This window comes from Aricia agestis, chromosome 20, assembly GCF_905147365.1.
Source record: "Aricia agestis chromosome 20, ilAriAges1.1, whole genome shotgun sequence".
In the NCBI taxonomy this organism is placed as follows: Eukaryota; Metazoa; Arthropoda; class Insecta; order Lepidoptera; family Lycaenidae; genus Aricia; species Aricia agestis.
In genome coordinates this window covers 5,096,279-5,115,839 of record NC_056425.1, presented here as the reverse complement: position 1 = coordinate 5,115,839, position 19,561 = coordinate 5,096,279, and the positions used below count along the sequence as shown (strand labels likewise).

Below are 19,561 nucleotides of genomic sequence, written 5' to 3'. Positions count from 1 at the left end.
TTTAGCAGAGATAACATATTATCCATATAATCCATACTAATATAATATTATAAATGAGAAAGTGTGTCTGTCTGTCTGTCCGTTAACTTATCGGTCATCATTTGAGAGTAAAGGAATAGAGAGTGCTCTTGTGTACTGCGCACACACTTGGGCGCTATAAAATTACTCCTGCGTAGCTGGCCTGGTTTCAATGAAACCGGCCACCGTCACCGAAACCGGTGTGGGAGCTATTATTATCAGTCATCAACTCGTCATGCTTAAACGGCTTAATCGTTTTTGATGGATTTAATGGATGGATGGATATATGGAGATAGATACTTTGAGTCCCGGGAAAGGACACAGGATAGTTTATAACCCAAAAGAAATTACGATTCCAGCGCGAATATACGAATTTTGGCGCAACGGAGTTGCAGGCGTCCTCTAGACGTATTGTGTATCATGTCCCTGCCCACTGCCACAAATAATACTCTGTGATTTATCACAGAAGAATCATACACTATCGGATTGTCTTAATACAAGGCATGACAATGTCATATAAGTCACAAGCGAACAAAGTAGTGGAAATTCGACTTTTGTAGTCGGCGAATAGTCGGCAAAAAGCGCCGACTATCCGGCTTTTTACTTTTTTGCTATTATTGGAATTACATTAAAGAAAAACCTTGATTATTTATAATGTGTTCATATCACACTCAATCAATGTTATAACACATTTTAAAATTTAATTAAATGTTTCTAAAATAACTTGCTAGTAAATAATTTTTTTTTTAAATATATGTTTAACAACAAATTAAGTATGAATATTAAATCGAGATATGCAATCTCGATTTAATATTCATACTTAAATTGTTGTTACACATGAAATATTTAATGAAACCGGCCAAGTGCGAGTTGGACTTGCCCATGAAGGGTTCCGCAGCAGAAAGCTAAGGTCGAATTTCGACCATTGGGCGATCTCAAGTTTAATGAAAACTTTCATCAAATGTAAACCTTAATTTAACTAAATTAAGGTTTTTAAAAATTTATGACGTATAAAAAAACTACTTGCTAGATGTAGATCTCGTTCAAACCAATTTTTGTTGGTAGTTTTTATAGAAATGTACATCGTATAATTTTTATACCTATCATACCCCTACTTTAGAAGTTAGAGGGGGGGGGGGGGCACACAATTTACCACTTTGGAAGAGTCTCTAATCATATTATAATCATATCATATTATATTCTAATCATATTAGAAACCTCAATATGATTTTTGAAGACCTACCCATAGATATCCGACACGCATAGGTTAGAATATTTAAAAAAATCTTTCAGTTGTACCTGGGGCTAAAATTTTTAATATTTTTTTACATTTTTGTATCAAAATCTTAATGCGATTCACAGACTACATAATTATACTTACCAAGTTTCAATAGTATAGCTCTTATAGTTTCGGAGAAAAGTGGCTGTGACATACGGACAGACAGACAGACATGACGAATCTATAAGGGTTCCGTATTTTGCCATTTGGCTAACTTATAAGATTTGGGAAATCTATTATCCTACTTAAAAAATTATAAAATAAATTCATCTCTGCTGTAGATCGAGCTACCCTTTACCCACATTAATAAAGTTTTAAACAAACTCTTCAAAAATCTTTTTAAGGGTGGGTTGCACCAACTTACTTTTTAAACTATTAACTGTAACTTCAACTATAACTTTAACTACAATGCAAAATGTCAAATCTTTAGTTAAAGTCAATAATGGATGCCATATTTAACCATAACCTTGAGCTCGACAAGGCATAAATGAACGTGGCGAAAAAAGGGAAAAATAATTATTAACGCTGTCATCATACAAAAACGTGATTTTTGACAGTTCTCCTTTACCAGCAGCGCCCCCGCCCGCGTTCATTTAAAGCCTTACTAATAAAACACACTTTTCTTGCACTTTTTCCACTATATTAAGATATTATTATAACTTTTAACAAATAACACGACCGGTTTCGAAATCGGTCGTGTTATTTGTTAAAAGTTATAATAATATCTTAATATAGTGGAAAAAGTGCAAGAAAAGTGTGTTTTATTAGTGTACAACATGAATTTCCACCAAGAACCGACAGTACAATCAATTACATATATTTAAAGCCTTGTCGGACCAGCAACAGACATCTGTCAAATTCTGTGGTCAAAGTTAAGGTTAAAGTTAAGTTAGCCTTAACTATAACCATAACTTTGACCGTAGCTGTAACTATAACCACGCCTAGTTTGGTGCAACCCACTACACTTATCGTTCAAAAAAGCCATCAAACTTTTTTGAATTTCAAAAGGCCTCACGGGATTACCCGCCTTCGTCATTCTGTTTCGTTTTTAAATGATTCGAATTTTAAAACATCCGTGGTAGTCTTTTGTCATTCTGTAATCTGTTCCGATTTTAAAATGATTCAAATTTCGAACATCCGTGGTACCTATTCAATAAGTCAGGCCACAAGGTATTTAGTCTAATCGCTACGGAATTTCTAATTTTGTACTTTAACCAATAACCATCCAATAAGTTATCGCAAAACATCGCCAAGAATTTTTAGCATCGCTATTCGCTGCAGTGAAATTAAAATTTTAGGTCAGATAATCGGCTACTATGTGTGTGGTAGAATAAAGTTTAAGTTTAAAGTTAAGTACAATTTTTGATAAGCCCTTAGAGTGAACTTTGGTCCATTACAGGGCTTATATAAACGTTTTTGTTTTTGTTTTATCGGTGGCCTCCAAAAAATTTTTTCTGACCAAATATGAAATTTTTGCTTAGCATAAAAAAAATCTGTCTTAAAACTAATGGACTACGTAAATGTTTTAAATACACTCAGAATAAAATTTTGAACCCTTTAAGAATATGTAATAAACACATATTTCAATATCATTTAACAACTGAGACGAGTTTCATTACAATCAGGCCAGCTGCAGCTCGTACAGAAGAACTGCAGGAGTAATTAATTTCGTCAACAAGCTATTAACTAGATTCTCGAAAATTCCTAAAGGTGGCCATACACGGGACAATTATCGTAACGATTTATCTCCTCGATGTTAAAATCGAACGACAAATTGTACGTGTGAAGCAATATCGCTTATTTGAACGCGCTTATCTCAGGAACTACTGGTCCGATTTGAAAAATTCTTTCAGTGCTAGATAGCCAATTTATCAAGGTAGGCTATATGCTATATTTTATTACGCTTAGACTAATGGGAGCGAAGAGATAGAGGAAAATGTGAAAAAAAAACGGGGGAAATTATTTGAAAGGGCTCATCTCACGAACTAGTAACTACTGGAGAAATTTTTCTGTTATTTGGCACAGATAAGAAGTAGACTACGTGAAGGATCATAGGCTATTTTTTGTGGACTAATATGTCTGTGAAATATCTAATTTACGCGGCCGAAGCTGCGCGGAACGTTATATTTCCCGTGGTCACGACATCACGCGTAAACGGCTGGACCCATTTTGCTGAAATTTTATATAAAGATACTTTGAGTCCCGAAAAAGAACATAGCATACATTTTGTCCCGGAAACATGTACGGTTCCTGAACAATATACTGTTATGATTTGAAACTATTCAATCTATTTTGATGGAATTTGGTATGGAGATAATTTGAGTCTTGGAAAAGGACAAGTAATACTAAATTTGTCTGGGAAAATAATTTTTTCAATGTCTAATTTCTGTAAGCAATGTAGCTTCTAGTGATACATCCTTTTTAAATAAATTATTTTATCTTTGAGTTTCTTCGAGAAAATGATCTTAATGTTATCAAAATACACATCCATATATAAATAGTTTTTTAATTGTATTCATGACCAGATTTACAAAAAAGTTAAAGGTGGTCTTTGTGAATTACTAATGTCAGTGCTTTTGTAAAGACTGCCTAAATTAATGCCCGTGCCCCATACAAAGCAACAAGGGGACAACACCTACTAGAAGACAGTTGCTACCAGCCAGCCTTCAAGAAGAGAGCATATTCCCTCTTAAAAGGCTGGCAACGCACTTGCAACTCCAGAGGAGTGTTTATGAGCAACATTAGTTGTTTTACAGCAAGTGGCCCATTTTCTTGTTTGCCTATAAAAAAGAGAAGCTAGTAGAACAGAGGTCACCAATCACATTCTCTCGGGGTAAAAATGAAGTGGCCTTCGCGGTCCACACATTTTGTAAAAAAAATATTTATTAGCAATATCAATGAGAAAAATAAAAAGGAGAAAAAAAAGTGTAAATTTTTGGTGGTCCGCCATATGGTAACCCCTAGTATAGGTACAATATTTACTCTATGGTAGGTAGGTATTTGTATAGGTGTGACACATTCAATTAACTAATGGAATGCACACAATCCATGAATCATCAACCAAGATAATGATGTTAATAATCTCTCATTGTAAACAAAATGTAAGGAATGTCAATTGTAGCAGAGAAATTGTTACAGGCAGTGAGGAAAAAAAAATCTTTATGAATCAGTTTACACCAAGATTCTGTAGGATAAAGCCAACTATTAATAATAATTCACGTGTCAACAAAAAATTTAAGTACTATAATTTTTTTTTTTTAATTAAATGTCTGCCACAAGTCACAACAAATATTTTTTATTTTGATTTTTCACTAATTCTTTAACTAAATTAACTAAACTATAACTTCTTTAACAAAAAATCCCTTGTTTAACTTGTCCCGGGAAAGGACATAGGATACTTTTTATCCCGGAAAATTGTACAGTTCCCACGCGATAAAGTAATTTTGGCTCATCTATTTCTAGTATCATGTATTTTTAGTATACATACATAGATTACCAATAGAATATGCACAATGACAACATGTTTTCAATTACAAATCATAAGCTTTTATTGATATTCTTTGTACATATATTCATTCTAACAATATAAAATTGTGATGTTTTACTAACCTCTATATGTTTGTGTTTGTTTTAGGTATATTCAACAGAATTTAAGGTATTATTAGATACTGTACCTTGTTTCTTCACCAGACCTGCAATATAGAGCAAAGTCTACCCAAAATCACTCTGACATTGGCAACTCACTGAGGCCGCCATAAAAAAAGAAGAAGAAGAAGAAGTGCCAGTATATCCTGTGGAAACCGTACATTTCACTGTGTCAGAATAAGAATAGCCCTACATAATATTATGTTCTTAATAAAAAAAAAGTCCATTATTATAAATATATTGTACATCTAGGACCTTTTTAAACTTTATTTATTTAAACGCAGAAACATAAGTCTATTTTTTAAGGGCTCGCCTCAGGTAGCTTGCCATTGTTTGCTACAAATATAAATAAAATACATAAAGTTTTTAAGATAAGCAGCAAAATATATAAAATAAAAAAATTCTTTCAGCAAATTCTAATCAGTCTTAGACCTCAGTAATATACCTTTCTCCCTACTCTTTTGATGTTTTAAAATAAATAGTTATGACAAAATCTGCATTTGTATTAAAAATACTCCTAAATTAGTAGAGTGGTTAAGTTTATATGCATACACTGCAACGCATAATACAAAACCCAGCTATAACATGTTACAGCTGCATTTAAAAGTTGTGGCGTTCATCCAGATTTCTAGTCTACTGTCTATAGTAATTCTAGATACTAAGTTGCAATAGATCTCAAAGCCGTCTTTAAAATGTTATGATCAACACATATATTTCATTCCTAGATGACTCATAACCTCTCAAGAAGCCTTTGAACTCTGAATGTTTGTTTGTATGCAACTATGTACCATAGAGGAAATTGATTCCTAGGCACTTGACAGACCAATGGCGTTTGGTCGGATATGACAATAGGCTTGATGACTATTTTTTTTTCTTAGACACTACATGCAAAAGGAAGTCATTTACGAGAGTGTTTGTAAACACCAATAATCTTTCTCTCTGTGTGCTAAATAACTCTACTTTGTCTTTTTATCGAAAGTGCATGAAACAAACTATTATAAAATGGTTACCTATAACCTGTAAGTTAATTAAAAAAATATTTATTAGCAAAATAAATTGTGACCGACACTACAGCCCAAAACGTAACCGACACTACACTCACTTTGTGCAGGTGAAGTCGGTAATTTTACATTAAACTTTAAAATTTATGTATCTCAGCACGTACAGTATGAACTCTAAAAGTATATAAAAGCTAATCAGTAATTAGTTAATTCATTAAAATGCTTTTTTTGAACTTAAACGTCACAAAAACGAAATCAGTAATAATTAGTCAAAAAATAGCTCAACACGAAATGTTTTTAAAAACTATTAACATAATAACCCAAGAGGCAGCGATAGGCAGACTTTCGTCATTTTTTCAAGCTAAAAATTTTCCATTATATGAGCCCTATAGAGGTAAGAACGACCAGACACTATGGAGTTTCGGTCGCTATTCCTTTAGAAGGTTTCCAGTTCTGCAGGTCTATCTTACGTTCAATAAAGTTTAAAAATCAATAATTTTATCTTATTTTCTTGCGATATCTGTAATAATCTCATATCCTACTCCCAGATTTTTGTGACAATTGCTTCGCATTTCCAGACACCGCAAAATTTTGGATTTTATTTGACTTTCAGGTGGTCTGGCAGGTTCCTAAAATAATAATTTAGCTTTCTGCTTCTCTCTCTCTGCTTTCTATAGCTGTTTTCGCCATCTATCAGCAAAAATAACAAACAAAACGCTACTTTTGGGCGTGATCGACTCTATATTGTGACTGACACTACAAAAATAATTTTTAGAGTTTAGGTGTTATAAAAGAAGATGCCGGAAAATTATTATGTAATCAATTATGGTATCACTTGAGTAACGCCGTCACGTAGGAAAGTTTCTAATTTTGTTGATGTAAAAGTAATTTTACTCTAGTTATAGACAAAAGTTATTATTTTTATGTGACCGACACTACAACTCGACACTGTGATCTTGCAAGCCTATTATATCTTTATAAAAATGAATTTTCTCGAATCTCAAAAGCTATATCGGTATTTAATTGTGTGAACAATCAGTGTGTAACAAAATATGACAAGAATTTAAAATACATAACATGAAAACTAAGTCAGAACTTCATCACACAAAACCACACTCAGCCGAGCTCACGACATCATCTCATAAATGGCAGCTTTGCTAGAAAAGTAATGCTTAGAAATTGTTGCTTCTATAAAATCTTAATAGTGCCATAATGTTGTGAATATAATTAAGTATTTTTAATACCAAAATCAGGTATTTATTTTTTTAGTTTATGGTAGACATTTTTACATGGAACGGCCCTTTTGTTCAGTTGTTAGAGTGAAAAGAAAAATCTAGAATTTTTTCCAAAAATGACTCAATTCAAATTGAATAGAAAAACCGGAAAGGTTTATTCATTTTTATTTTATTGTTCTAATTCAATGTAGTGAATTTTGTTGAAATCTTGGTGGATTTTTGTTCATGTTTTTTTTAAATAATACAAAAGATTTTTTTCCTTGTCTAGTTTTATTTGTATGTTGTCTTTTGTTGAGATAAGCATAAAGTGAAAATTTGAATAAAAACTAACAAATTTATGTTTTTTGTTGAGATCTGTACTATTTCATAAAGGCATTGAATTATCATCATCAAAGCGACATCAGATTTTTTAATGCCTCAAATATTTGATGATCACCATGAAAAACTAATTTAAAATGTAAAAAAATATAGCAAAACAGTATTTTAAATTCTACTTAACTGATAGTAATTTGTAACTGACCTCTATTACTATTTAATCACGGCTTATCCGTCTGTCCTTACAATGTAAAAGATTATGTTCATTCAACGACCACTCACAAGTTCATGGCAATAAGCCAAGTGTCAGTTACCTCACTTTTCATTGAGAGACACAGGTATAAGTTAAGTTATGACCTTTTTTGCCACAACAGTAGGTTGGGAACAGTTTTATAGTTAATTTTGGTTTAGTACTTTTACTGTAAGTTAATCTTGTAGAATTGTTTGTTTAGATGATTTCTTAAATTCTTACAAGTTTCAGCATCTATGCTGTGTGTGTTTGATGTTATTAGATGCATATAAACCTTAATTTGTGTAACTTCAAGTTTTAAATAGCTCATTCAAGTTAATTAAGTGTGCACATGGGCAAATGTATGTAAATCTGAATACCTAGTTGAGATAAATACAGACATCAGAAACTTGACTTTTGACCATATTGTATTGATCATGTAACATGTGAGTAAAGATCGTTTGGGGCACATACTATAATATTATATTTGTTTGTAACACAGATATAATTGGTTTCCTTTTCAAGCGATTAAGGGTCATTAGAATAATCTTATACGAGCACACACGGAACAATATACTAATTAGCGATTCAAGAGAAAGCTGTGCATTTCCCTGTGTATTTGCAATTCAATCGAAAACCGACGTTACGACGTGATTAACTACTCGACTGTTTCTAATATATTGTTTCTATGAATTCGGAATACTTTTTAACGGTTGATGGTTCTAATCTCGCATGTTCGTTCGATTATTTACGATACTGACGCAAATACAATACATGGGTGCGGCCGTTTCTCGCGAGGGGAATCGGAGCGTGTTTCTCGTACCTAGCAGCAATAATTTGATATCCTTGGAGGCCTGCATGCCGTCTTCTTTCAAGTTCCTCTCGATTTGTCGGCTCCGAGCCGCCGCCGCGCGCTCCTCGGCCGACTGAGTGCACCCCATATCGGCAGCTGTCCCTGTGCTCCGACCACGTCCGCCCCGACACCCGAGCCGGGCGCGCTCTCACCGCACCCTCTGCATACGCTCCACGCGCGTCCTGCCGCTCCGGACTCGCCGGAGCTCCCACAACGTAAAACACTCAACACAGTAACCTAACTGTACCACTTCACACGGTTCCGCGGCGCCGCTAAAACACTCACACGGTCGATCGATTAGCACCACGATCCGGAATTTCAGTTAAGCACGACACGTTACATGAGAAGGCGACGTAAACTCCAATTGATTTTATGAAACGGCAAAAGATAATGGCGGCCGGATGACAAGCACCAGCTCAACTCCGTGACGACTGACGGCGACCGCGCCCCGCTCGACTGACGTTCGGATGCGTTCGGTATTTTTCGCTTTGGCTCGCTCACACATGCGTTAAAATAGGCTACAACATGAAACGGAACGAAATGAAAAATGCCGTGAGCCGTCGAAAGGAGAAAAATTAAAATAATATTATTGCAATGTTTTATTGAATATAGAAATTATTTTAACATAAAATATGGAATGAAATAATTTATTACAATACCATAATAATTGTTTCTTCATATAATTAAAATAATCCATATTAGCAATCACAACAAAATATATTTTTGAACTGGTAACATTGATCTATACAATAATCATCATCAAGCCATGCACCATGCATCAAGCAGTAGGTATGCACTATGCATGTTTTGGAGATGTTTTCTGGAAATTACTGAAAGTAGTTATATTGTTATAAAAATTAGTATGAATCGAGTAGCTATACCGTCGACCATGCATAATTTCTACAAGTAGTTACCTACCCAATACTACTCACTCTACTATAGATATCATACAATATAGAGACACTCTAACCTCGTATAAGTCATAATGTAGGCTGTACCTAATTCCAGTTTTGTAACTTACACTATGTTTGTACTCTCTGAAAAATCTAGATTCTTTATAATTACTTATTATGATTTAAAATTACACGGAAATAGTTGATCCAGTATTCCAATCATAAGACGAGGAACTAAATTGTTCGCGATCATTATTAAGTAGGTACTTTTGATTATATACTACACTAGATAGAGCGTCGCCTAAGAAATACGCTCGCATGCATGCGTGTGCGTGACCGCTTTGTTTTACACTCGCGTCATGTCATTTAATATGTCTATGTGTGTGTGCAAAGTGTTGCCACCTATTAACATACCTCCCGATAAAAAGGATAAATCGATCGGGATTGTTATTAGTGAATGTTCCTGTGTACGATTTGATTCGAATATTATAATTGTAAATATATTATGTATGTTTGTATTGGCTAATGTATCTAATGTATTGGCAGCGTTTAGTTGCATCTCTGTTTTATTGTTTACGTTGTAAGAAGTATAACAAGGAGAGAAAAAAATCAAATATTTTATTTATATTAGATGATAGGTCGTATTTTGAGTGATCTACGACGACCATTTTGGACGAGAGGTAATATGGTGGAAAATTTTCATAAAATAACTGACAACACTGGCAAAAAAGTCAAGTAAGAGCTGTGACAAATAAAAACTAAACCAAGTTAGCACAATTATATATTTTTAACCATATCGATCCAACCACTACTCATATTATGGTGGGAAACTTTCAATAAAAAACTGACAACACTGGCAAAAAAGTCAAGTAAGAGTTGTGGAAAATAAAAAATTTAATCAAGTAAAATCTATATACATCGATGCAACCACTACTCATAATATTATGGTGGAAAATTTTCATTAAGAGACTGACAACACTGGTAAAAAAAGTCAAGTAAGAATTGTGAAAAATTACTTAAAACAATAAATATTTTGCTGCGAATTAAATGATCTCAGGATTATTTAACGTCATCGTTACTTTGGGTGACTTTTTTACTCGTTTTAATCGTCCTCTGTAATTTCTGTGGTGCAAATCGCCATTTTCAATCACTTTTTTAACAACTTTTATCAAGCGCGTGGCGTGCGTATTCAGTGATGTCACAAATAGCTTATAGCACTGACGGGCGAATCGCGGCGTTGTGTCCAACAGTTGGGCGCAATTGTTTTGGACGGAATCGTGCGGCTTAGGTTCTATCTAGTGTAGTATATAATCAAAGGTAAATAACCTATTAAAAAATAATGGAAATTATAAAAACAATAGAATTTTGTTGTACTTAAGTAACGCGAGTCCACAACACGTGTAGGTATCTACCATCTAGGTATACAAAATACACGTGTTGTGGATTCGAGTTACTTTTAAATTCACGTCACGTTATTCTCTACAAAACTAAGTATAGGTAGTTGCGTACTCAGTAACGAATTAACCCTTAATCAAATTATAATATAAAGCAATTGCCTAAGGCATCATGTCTGAGGAGGCACCAGAAGAAGCACAAAAAAAATCCGTCCTTAGGACCGGTGATGCCCTACTCGCTTTCACTTTCATGTCACCAAAAAGCACACCAAAATAGATTTGTAGTTGACATACGGATAGGGGCGCCCACAGGCATGGATTGCTTAGGGCATCAGGAATTCAGGTAGTCATCCGTCACTGTACATAACTATATACTCTCCAGTATCCACTCTCCAGTCGGTACCGGTTTTAGCACTACCAGCGCGGCGCCCTGGGCGACATTTTTTTTGGCACCCAGGGTGCTGGTCGTGTTGAAAAAATTGGCATCCTTTTTGTTTGTCTTCAGCGCCCCTTTTTAGCCGGCGCCCTGGGCCGTTGCCCAGCGTCGCCACCCCAACTAACTTTGCTACTGCCACTTGCCAGTTTCTATTCCTTACCGTAGGTAAAAGTGAAAGGCTTGTTGGTAGATATTTGGAGAACTCTCTTCAGATTGAGAGTAATCCGCCTAAATACTAAAAGAATTTTCTCATTACGAAATTTCTTTTTGCTGGCAGATTGCACTCGGTGTTATAAGCTAGTATAGCATACCACCAGGGAGATTCTGCTCGTTTCATAGTCCATTTAAGAAAAATCACCTGGACCTCCACCTATTACTACTGCCAACCTGCTTTGAGCTTAATAGCCTTCGCTTTTATATTTTACACTGTAAGATAGGCTCAGCGCCAACATAACCAATGTCTTTTATGTCGATTCTTAATACTCTTCCATTTTAATAAAAGAGAAGGGATAATACTTATATCTTAAGGCCGTCCCCAGAGCAAACGACCTTGGCCATACATTTGCCGCGTTGCCGAGATCGCAACAAAACCCTATTTTTTTACTTAGTTAAGTAATAAAATTAGGAACTAAGTTTAGTTCAAAATTGTCCTAAAAAAAATTAAAACGGATTCCCCGTTTTAATGTAGTATATTAAGATATTGTCGATCTATTGGCGTGTGTTTCAAATAAAAGTAATTTGTAAATCCTAAGGAGATGCTGAATATATGCTTGAATTTTGATAAATTGGTTTTACTTTGGAAGCTTTCGCGCGAATCATCGTCGAAGTGTTAAAAAAAACCGGCCAAGTGCGAGTCGGACTCGCGCACCGAGGGTTCCGACAGCTTAAAGGTATTATAGACCTGAGTATTTGGTATGAATTTCAATTTAATACCTCTACGCGTTTATGAGGAAATGGGTAGTAAGTTTAAAATTATTAAAAAAAATATATTATGTGATGTAACTAAAAATTTATGGTTTTCGTAATTTTTCCTTTATCTATGCTATAAGACGTTGCTTCGTACCAAATTTCAAGATTCTGAGTTCACGGGAAGCACCCTGTAGGTTTTGATTCCCTTGCAAGTGTCGAAAATTTGCGGCATAAACGGCTGTATCTTTTGATTGCGTTGGCTTAGAAGTTTGATTTTTTCACAGCTTCAAGGGACAGTAGACCTGAGTAATTGATATAAATTTCAGCTTCATACCTCCACGCGTTCCTGAGAAAAAGGGTCTTGACAGACGGACAGACGGACAACAAAGTGATCCTATAAGGGTTCCGTTTTTTCCTTTTGAGGTACGGAACCCTAAAAATATCATGTGTGAACATGTGGACAGCATTTTTGACGACCAAGGTGATAAAGAATATTTTTTTTTATTATTTGACTGATAAATAATTGACTGATTATTTAAATTGTAAATGTTTTATTATTTGACTGATTATAAAAAAAATATATTTGATGAAACTTTGCTTTTAAAATTTTTAAGGCGCGAATTAAAATTAGAAATTCGTAAATCTCTGGTATGAAGCGCGATTCACAAAAAATAAAAATATTGTAGTGTAAAGACTATACCAAAGTATTTTTCAGTTTGGACAGAAGGTGCGGAAATCATATAGGAAAGCAGAAAAAAAAAATAAAGTCTAAATATTTAAAAACATTAAAATCTCAGGAACTACTTGAATTGTAGGAATGAAATAAAGTACAAAATTTGTGTCTCTTAATGATCAATCTAATCAACTGGGTAGCAAGTTTACAAACCCTCGTAATTACATAATTTAAATAAAATAATTTCGTTTTCAGGGAGTCAAAAAATGACTATTTTAAAAATTGAATTTTCCCAAAAACGAAGTAAAATGCGCACACGGGAGTTTTACTCTTGCATTTGAAATATAAGACGCCATCGACTCATTGCATTTGTTGAGGTAAACCTCTTTAGTGTAAGATGGTGTTGGCCGTTCAGATTTTAGAAGATGTTTATTTCCTATGTTTTTTTTATATTTGACACCTTGTCAGTTTCGAATGTTCGGTTGATCGTCTAAAGAAAACCAATATATGATTTACTTTATGTATATTGCTTTTTATTAATTTCACAAAGTACTTCATTCCACCGGAGCCGAATTAGGATAGAAAACGACTCCCTGTAAAAGCATTAACTTAGTCATGTTCGATTTTGGGGATTTCTAAAACACTGTGCGTGGCCCGCGGGGTAATGGTGTTGTCAACACAATACTATAGTGGTCGGATATCTGTCTACAACTGAATCATAGGCACCTAGGGATTTCATTCATAAATTGTTATTTTATGTAGTCTATAGTGTGCTGTGTGACTGATCGCCTGTCGAAAGAAATTCGGTTGAAGCGGAGCTTTTCAAAAACAAATATTTTTAAGAGCAGCGGTTCCCAAACTTTTTTAGTGGCTACTGGCTGCTATGCTTTTGTCGAGTATAAATTATCTGCGCTGCATTTGCAAGTTGCAAGGCATAATGTGTAAAAGACGTTCTTTAATGAAGTTCCGGTAACCTTAAAGGTAAATAAAAACCAAGAAGTTTTAACTTAAATAACCTGATTCTTGATAAACCCGAGCTTAGACATACTTATATAATTTACAATAGCTATGATGTACGTAGGTACTCGTAGTTTAATCCAAATTAAATTAGTGGTGAGTTTTTATAGGGACACTGTCTCATGGAGAGTAATATAGAGCCAAAGATCTTTTTGCCAAAGATATAGGTAGGTACTTATAAAGTACTTAGATTTACCCTTCGTTTTACATAACTAACTAACTAATTAGTATTAGGTGCAGATCCAGATTAACTGAGAGCTAAGTACAGATATTCCTACGTTACTCTATGGGTTTTAGCGGCTAATATCACAGAAGATGAATCTGAACCCTGATGTTGCAGTATCATAGTAAGCAACAAGCTGATCAGTTGGCAGAAGCCGGCTCGACACCGGTAGTCAATTATAGGGAACGTCAACAGGCCCGTGCGCGCGCATGCAGAGGAAATTACCAAGAAGAAGCAGCTTGATGTCCTTCGCGGCTTGAATTCCATCCTCCTTGAGGTTCTTCTCGATCTGCTTGCTGCGCGCGAGGGCGGCGCGCTCCTCGGCGGACGAAGCGCAGCCCATGGCTATGGCGCGCACGGCTTGGCTCGCTACGCGCGGCAGCGCCGTGCTTCTACCATGCTCGCGGCTCGTCGTTGCGCGTGAAATGCACGCACGCGCTTGGCGCACGCGTGTACTCGGTCTGTATTACTATCCACTGATCGCGCCAGGAAGGAGATGGCGCCGCGACGGTCCACGTCCGAATGACCCGCGCACGGCCTCCGCGCCGGCCGCACTGCGCAACTCCAACCGTCCGACGCAGGACTGCGCGGCCCCTGCCACCCCCGAGTCCTGATAATCACTGGAGCACCCTACGTCATCGACAGCCTTTCGATTCGCTCTCCTGCATTAGCACCCATAGGCCATAACCCATTACATACAGATACCGTATAATATGCTAATAGCTCAGACAAGAAATTTTCAGAATGAGTCAATGTGTGAAGACGATTATAAACTTGAATGTCACAACTCATAATAGTTAATCAAAGATTACTAGTATATTGTAGTTAATCGTATTAATTCTATGTACAAAGACCTGTGACTGTGGGAATAAGCGTGGCGGCGCTAAAGGAAGATCTTCCGACCAAGCGAGGTGTTATGCTCATTGCTCGATCAGGCCGAAGCCCAGGTGATACATTTCAGCTAGCATAATCTATACTAATATTATATAAGTAATATATACCGACACGCTTAGAAAACTTCGATAGCGCGATGCAGGAATGTTAGGCGAATTGTGGGTACCGCCACAGATCTTGAGGTAGGTAGACATATTAATTTAACTTTAACGTTTTATGGCCTAATCCTATTGGACAAAGAAACTAAAAAAAAATTGTCATGACTACTTTTTGATACTGTAATGTCGGCTGTACACTCTCGCCGAGACACAGCGAGGCGGCCCGAGTGCGAGAGTGTAAATGGGTGCGCTCGCCTCGTCTCGCCTGTCTCGGACCCTCTCGGTCCGGTGTCGGTATTTTGCGCACGAGACAAAGGGTCTCGCGAGGAAAGCGAGCTCGCATTACTGTACACTCTTGCGTTTTTTACTACTAGTCGCGCCGCTAGACAGTGCAGAACAGAAAAATAACAATAATAAACGTCATTATCAGTCACTATCTGTGAGATAAAATTAGATTAAGTATATGATTATAGATCTTTGGATTACAATGATATCTTTCGATGCATGGTGAATAGTGATCAATGATCACTGATCGTAGATACGTTTACGCCATTTTTTTTATTTTCATTGTGAAAAATATATTTATAATAGCTCATAGCACAGAGAGCTACGGCAGCTGCAAGAGAAGTGTTTTCGTCCATCCCATAGAGAAAAAGTGCGGTCCATCTTCTCTGAGTTCATAACTGCGATTGAACTAAGCGAGAATGATCGCACTCGGGCAAGGGGCTCTCGCACGAGACTCTCGCCCGAGAGCTCTCGGCGAGAGTGTACAGCCGACATATTTAGTGATAAGCGGGGAGTTTTGCAGGGAATGTGAAAGAGTGGTGTTGTGTTTTTGTATTATTTTCCTAACATTGTGTTATAGTAGCTCGACAAGGCTTTAAATGAACGTGGGTGACATTGACGGTAGCGCTCATGGGTAGCGCTGCTGGTAAAGGAGAACTGTCAAACACATGTCAAAAACAAGTCAAAAATGACGTTTTTGTATGATAGAAGCGTTTAGTTCCTTTTCTCGCCACGCACGTTCATAATGCTAAATATAAAGCCTTGTCGAACTGTAACTGGGTTTTTAAATGTGTAATATTGGTAGGATAACCTACATATGCCTTATCGTGCACAAGTGTAGGAAAGTGATGCAATATCCAGAAACGTGCTATTTTGTGTTCCCTCCAAAACTCCACTGAAAGTTTCAAGCGTCTACCACTTTACTCACTGACCTCCATTATACAATAATGGAGATCAGTGACTTTACTGAATCGACCGACTTGAATTCTTGACTGTATTGACTTTATAGTTTAACGCCCAGGTTCTGGGCCGGAGGGGGGGGTGTCAAATTGCCCAGGTTCTGGGCCAGAGGGGGGGCAAATTACGCAGCTACTAGGCCAGGGGGGGGGGGGGGGGAAATCAGATTTTTTTTATAAGCTAGGTGTTTATAAAGAATAAAAATTTAATAATTTTTAGTTGTAAAAATATTGTATTGCAAACAAATGGCAAACATTAGTTTTATTATTTTTAATTTTTATAGATTTAAGTACTAGATAATATACTTAGTAGGGACGTCAACATGATCCAGGGGGGGCAGCTGCCCCCCCCCCCCCTCGGTACGCCCATGATAGTTTATACGTCTTTGCCCGGTTTCTGAATTGATTGACTAGACTTTAGACCTGACGGACCTGATGATTTAGAAAAACCACTTAAGAGAAAAACTATCGACTGATGAAAATTGTAATAATTAAGTATAGATATAGAATATTGTTTTCCCGACTATATAATTTATTATACCTACTCGACACTGGCCATACCACCATGGTTACATAGCTGAAGACCGAAGTATTACATTAGGAAAAAAAAGTGATAAGCGCGTTCTTACATACTGGCCAGTACAAAAATAACACAGACTCAAAGGGAGTTAAACGTTTTAACGAGATTTGATTGGCGGCCTAGACAACAGATCATATTATTTAGTGTAATGGTACAAGATCTAGTCAGTAAAAATTGACATCTGTCTATAATAAAACGTTTAACCATCGTTTTCTTAGCTAAGATTAGGGTTAAGGATAGTTCTTTGTGTGAGTGTGGCCTTGTTGTCCCAAAAAACCAGTCCTCTCAATATGACCTCCTTCCTATCAATATTCCTCGCCTATTAATTTTAAATCAATTTTATGTTTTGTAAATACCTCTTTTATTGATATTCTGTGTATATTTGTTCTAACAATAGTGATGTCTTACTAACCTCTATGTTTCTAATTTAAAGATATAAATAAACACTATTTTATTAGAATAAATATAGTTTTAATTCTTTAGCACAAAGTGGTGTACAAAAGCGAGCGAAAACATGACAAGTATAATAGACAACTGTCATGACATTGACATTACAATCTCGTTCATAAACTATGTTCGGGAACATCTCCCTTTCTTTACAAAAATAAGCTTAACATACGTAATCACTTAAGTAACTAGGTTTAGTTCTAGTACGAACACTTCTGCTTCTGTGAGGTGGCTCTTCCGAAAGCTGCTCGTGAACATTTTCATTGATATAGGGCTCCGAAGGCTGACATGGTGTGTACAGATGAAATCCAGCCGCATCACTATGTACAGTAGGGTCAGGAGGTGGTTGCTCAGTAACTGGTACATTAGTTGTTTTACTTTCAGGACACTGATCCCCTGCGAAAGGTTTAATGTGGACCCTGTTTCTTCTATAATATTTCCCATCAACTGTAACTATATAAGATCTATCATTAATAACTTTGGTTATAACTCCAAAACTCCACTTTTTATCAACTTCAGGATGTAGCTGAGTGATCACTCTCTGGCCAATAGTTAAAAGGGCTAGTTGTTTACGATGCTTATCTACATTTCTCTTTATCTTCTCTTTTCTTTTTTTAATATTCTCTGCAACCTGAGGGATAACTTGAGGCTTGAGATGCTGTAGTGTGCAAGGTAGACCGGTACGTGTACGCCTAGAAAACAGTTTCTGTGCTGGACTGGTGTTATCCATTTCAATTGGAACATTTCTTAAGTGAAGTAGACTATACCACAAATCTTTTTTAGTTTGCAGGCTCTGAACCACTAATTTCTTTGCTATTTTCACAGCTGCTTCAGCCTTGCCATTAGACTCTGGGTGATGAGGCGAAGATGTCACATGTTCTATTCCCCATGCTTGTGTGAAAGACCTAAATTGTTCATTGACAAAATTTGTAGCATTGTCCGTACAGATTCTTTGAGGAATACCATGTCTTGCGAAATTTTTCTTGCATATTTGTACAATTTCTCTGGCAGTAAGTGAAGTTAGGCTGTCTAATTCAAAAAAATCTGAGAAGTGGTCAACAGATACTAAATATCGCAGATCGCCAACTGAGAAAACATCCATAGAAATATATTGAAAAGGATATAGAGGAACATCATGACACACCAGAGTTAATTTCTGTAAACTTGGTGAATGAGCTGCACATATTAAACATTTCTGAATAAAATCCTTTATGTCTGCTGACATGTTTGGCCAGTAAATGTTAGCTCTAGCCAGACGAAGTGTACTTGATACTCCATTGTGAGATACATGTAGTCTATGTAACATTTCACTTTGTAATGATTTCGGAATAACTACTTGATCATTTCGAAATATCAAGCCATCAGAAGTAGATAATTCGTGACTAATCCCATTAAATATTTTCAGAGACTCTGGTAGTGCAGATATGTATTTAGGGAATCCATACTTTATATATTCTATTAACTTTAACAAAGTATCATCCTTCAATGTTTCTTCCTTAATTTTTTTTTAATAACTGATCTGCAATTTTTAAATACTTAATCCTGGATATGTTAGCTATAATTTTGAATACTTTTCTTTCCTTCAACTTAGTTTCCAACTCATAATTCTTATCTATCTCTGACGTGACAGGAGCTCTTGATAAAGTATCTGCAACTTGATTGTCTTTACCTTGAATAAACACCAGATGGACATTGTATTTTTGAAGTGTTAACAACATCATTTGCAGACGCTTTGGAGCGTCTACCAGTGGCTTGTTAACAATATTTATGAGCTTCCTGCAATATATTGATTGAATCTGGTACATGCAAAAACTACCGCCAACATCTCTTTTTCTATCTGCGCGTATCTTTTTTCTGTAGAGGTTAAACATCTGGATGCAAAAGAAATTATCTTGTTATCCTGATACATAGCCGCACCAAGTCCAAACTCACTGGCATCACATTCTATAGTTACTTCTTTGTTTACATCGAAATATTGCAAGGTAGGTAAGTTACTAATGAGATTCTTCAAAGCTTGAAACTCTTTTTCTTCTTCAGCTGTCCAAACAAATTCTGTATCTCTTTTAGTCAAATTTCTCAGTTTATGTGCATGGAAACTTAGATTATTAATGAACTTGCTGAGGTAGCCTACCATGCCGAGGAATCTAAGCACATCTTTTGCATTTTTTGGTGTAGGCATAT

The 19,561-nt window shown here is 36.0% G+C and overlaps 1 protein-coding gene across 2 annotated transcripts in view; it reads right to left on the bottom strand.

Annotated features, from left to right (window-relative positions):
- LOC121737311 (guanine nucleotide-binding protein G(o) subunit alpha) overlaps positions 1-14,656 on the bottom strand; it is an 86,235-nt gene extending 71,579 nt beyond the window's left edge. Inside the window, exon 1 of one of the 2 annotated variants that reach the window (XM_042128953.1) lies at positions 14,346-14,656. In XM_042128953.1, coding sequence (XP_041984887.1) covers positions 14,346-14,463 — 118 coding nt within the window. In that variant the 5' untranslated portion in view covers positions 14,464-14,656. Of the gene's footprint in view, positions 1-8,545; positions 9,031-14,345 lie in introns of those variants that run through there. The other variant, XM_042128952.1, reaches the window with a different exon arrangement.
- Between the last annotated feature and the right edge of the window lie 4,905 nt (positions 14,657-19,561).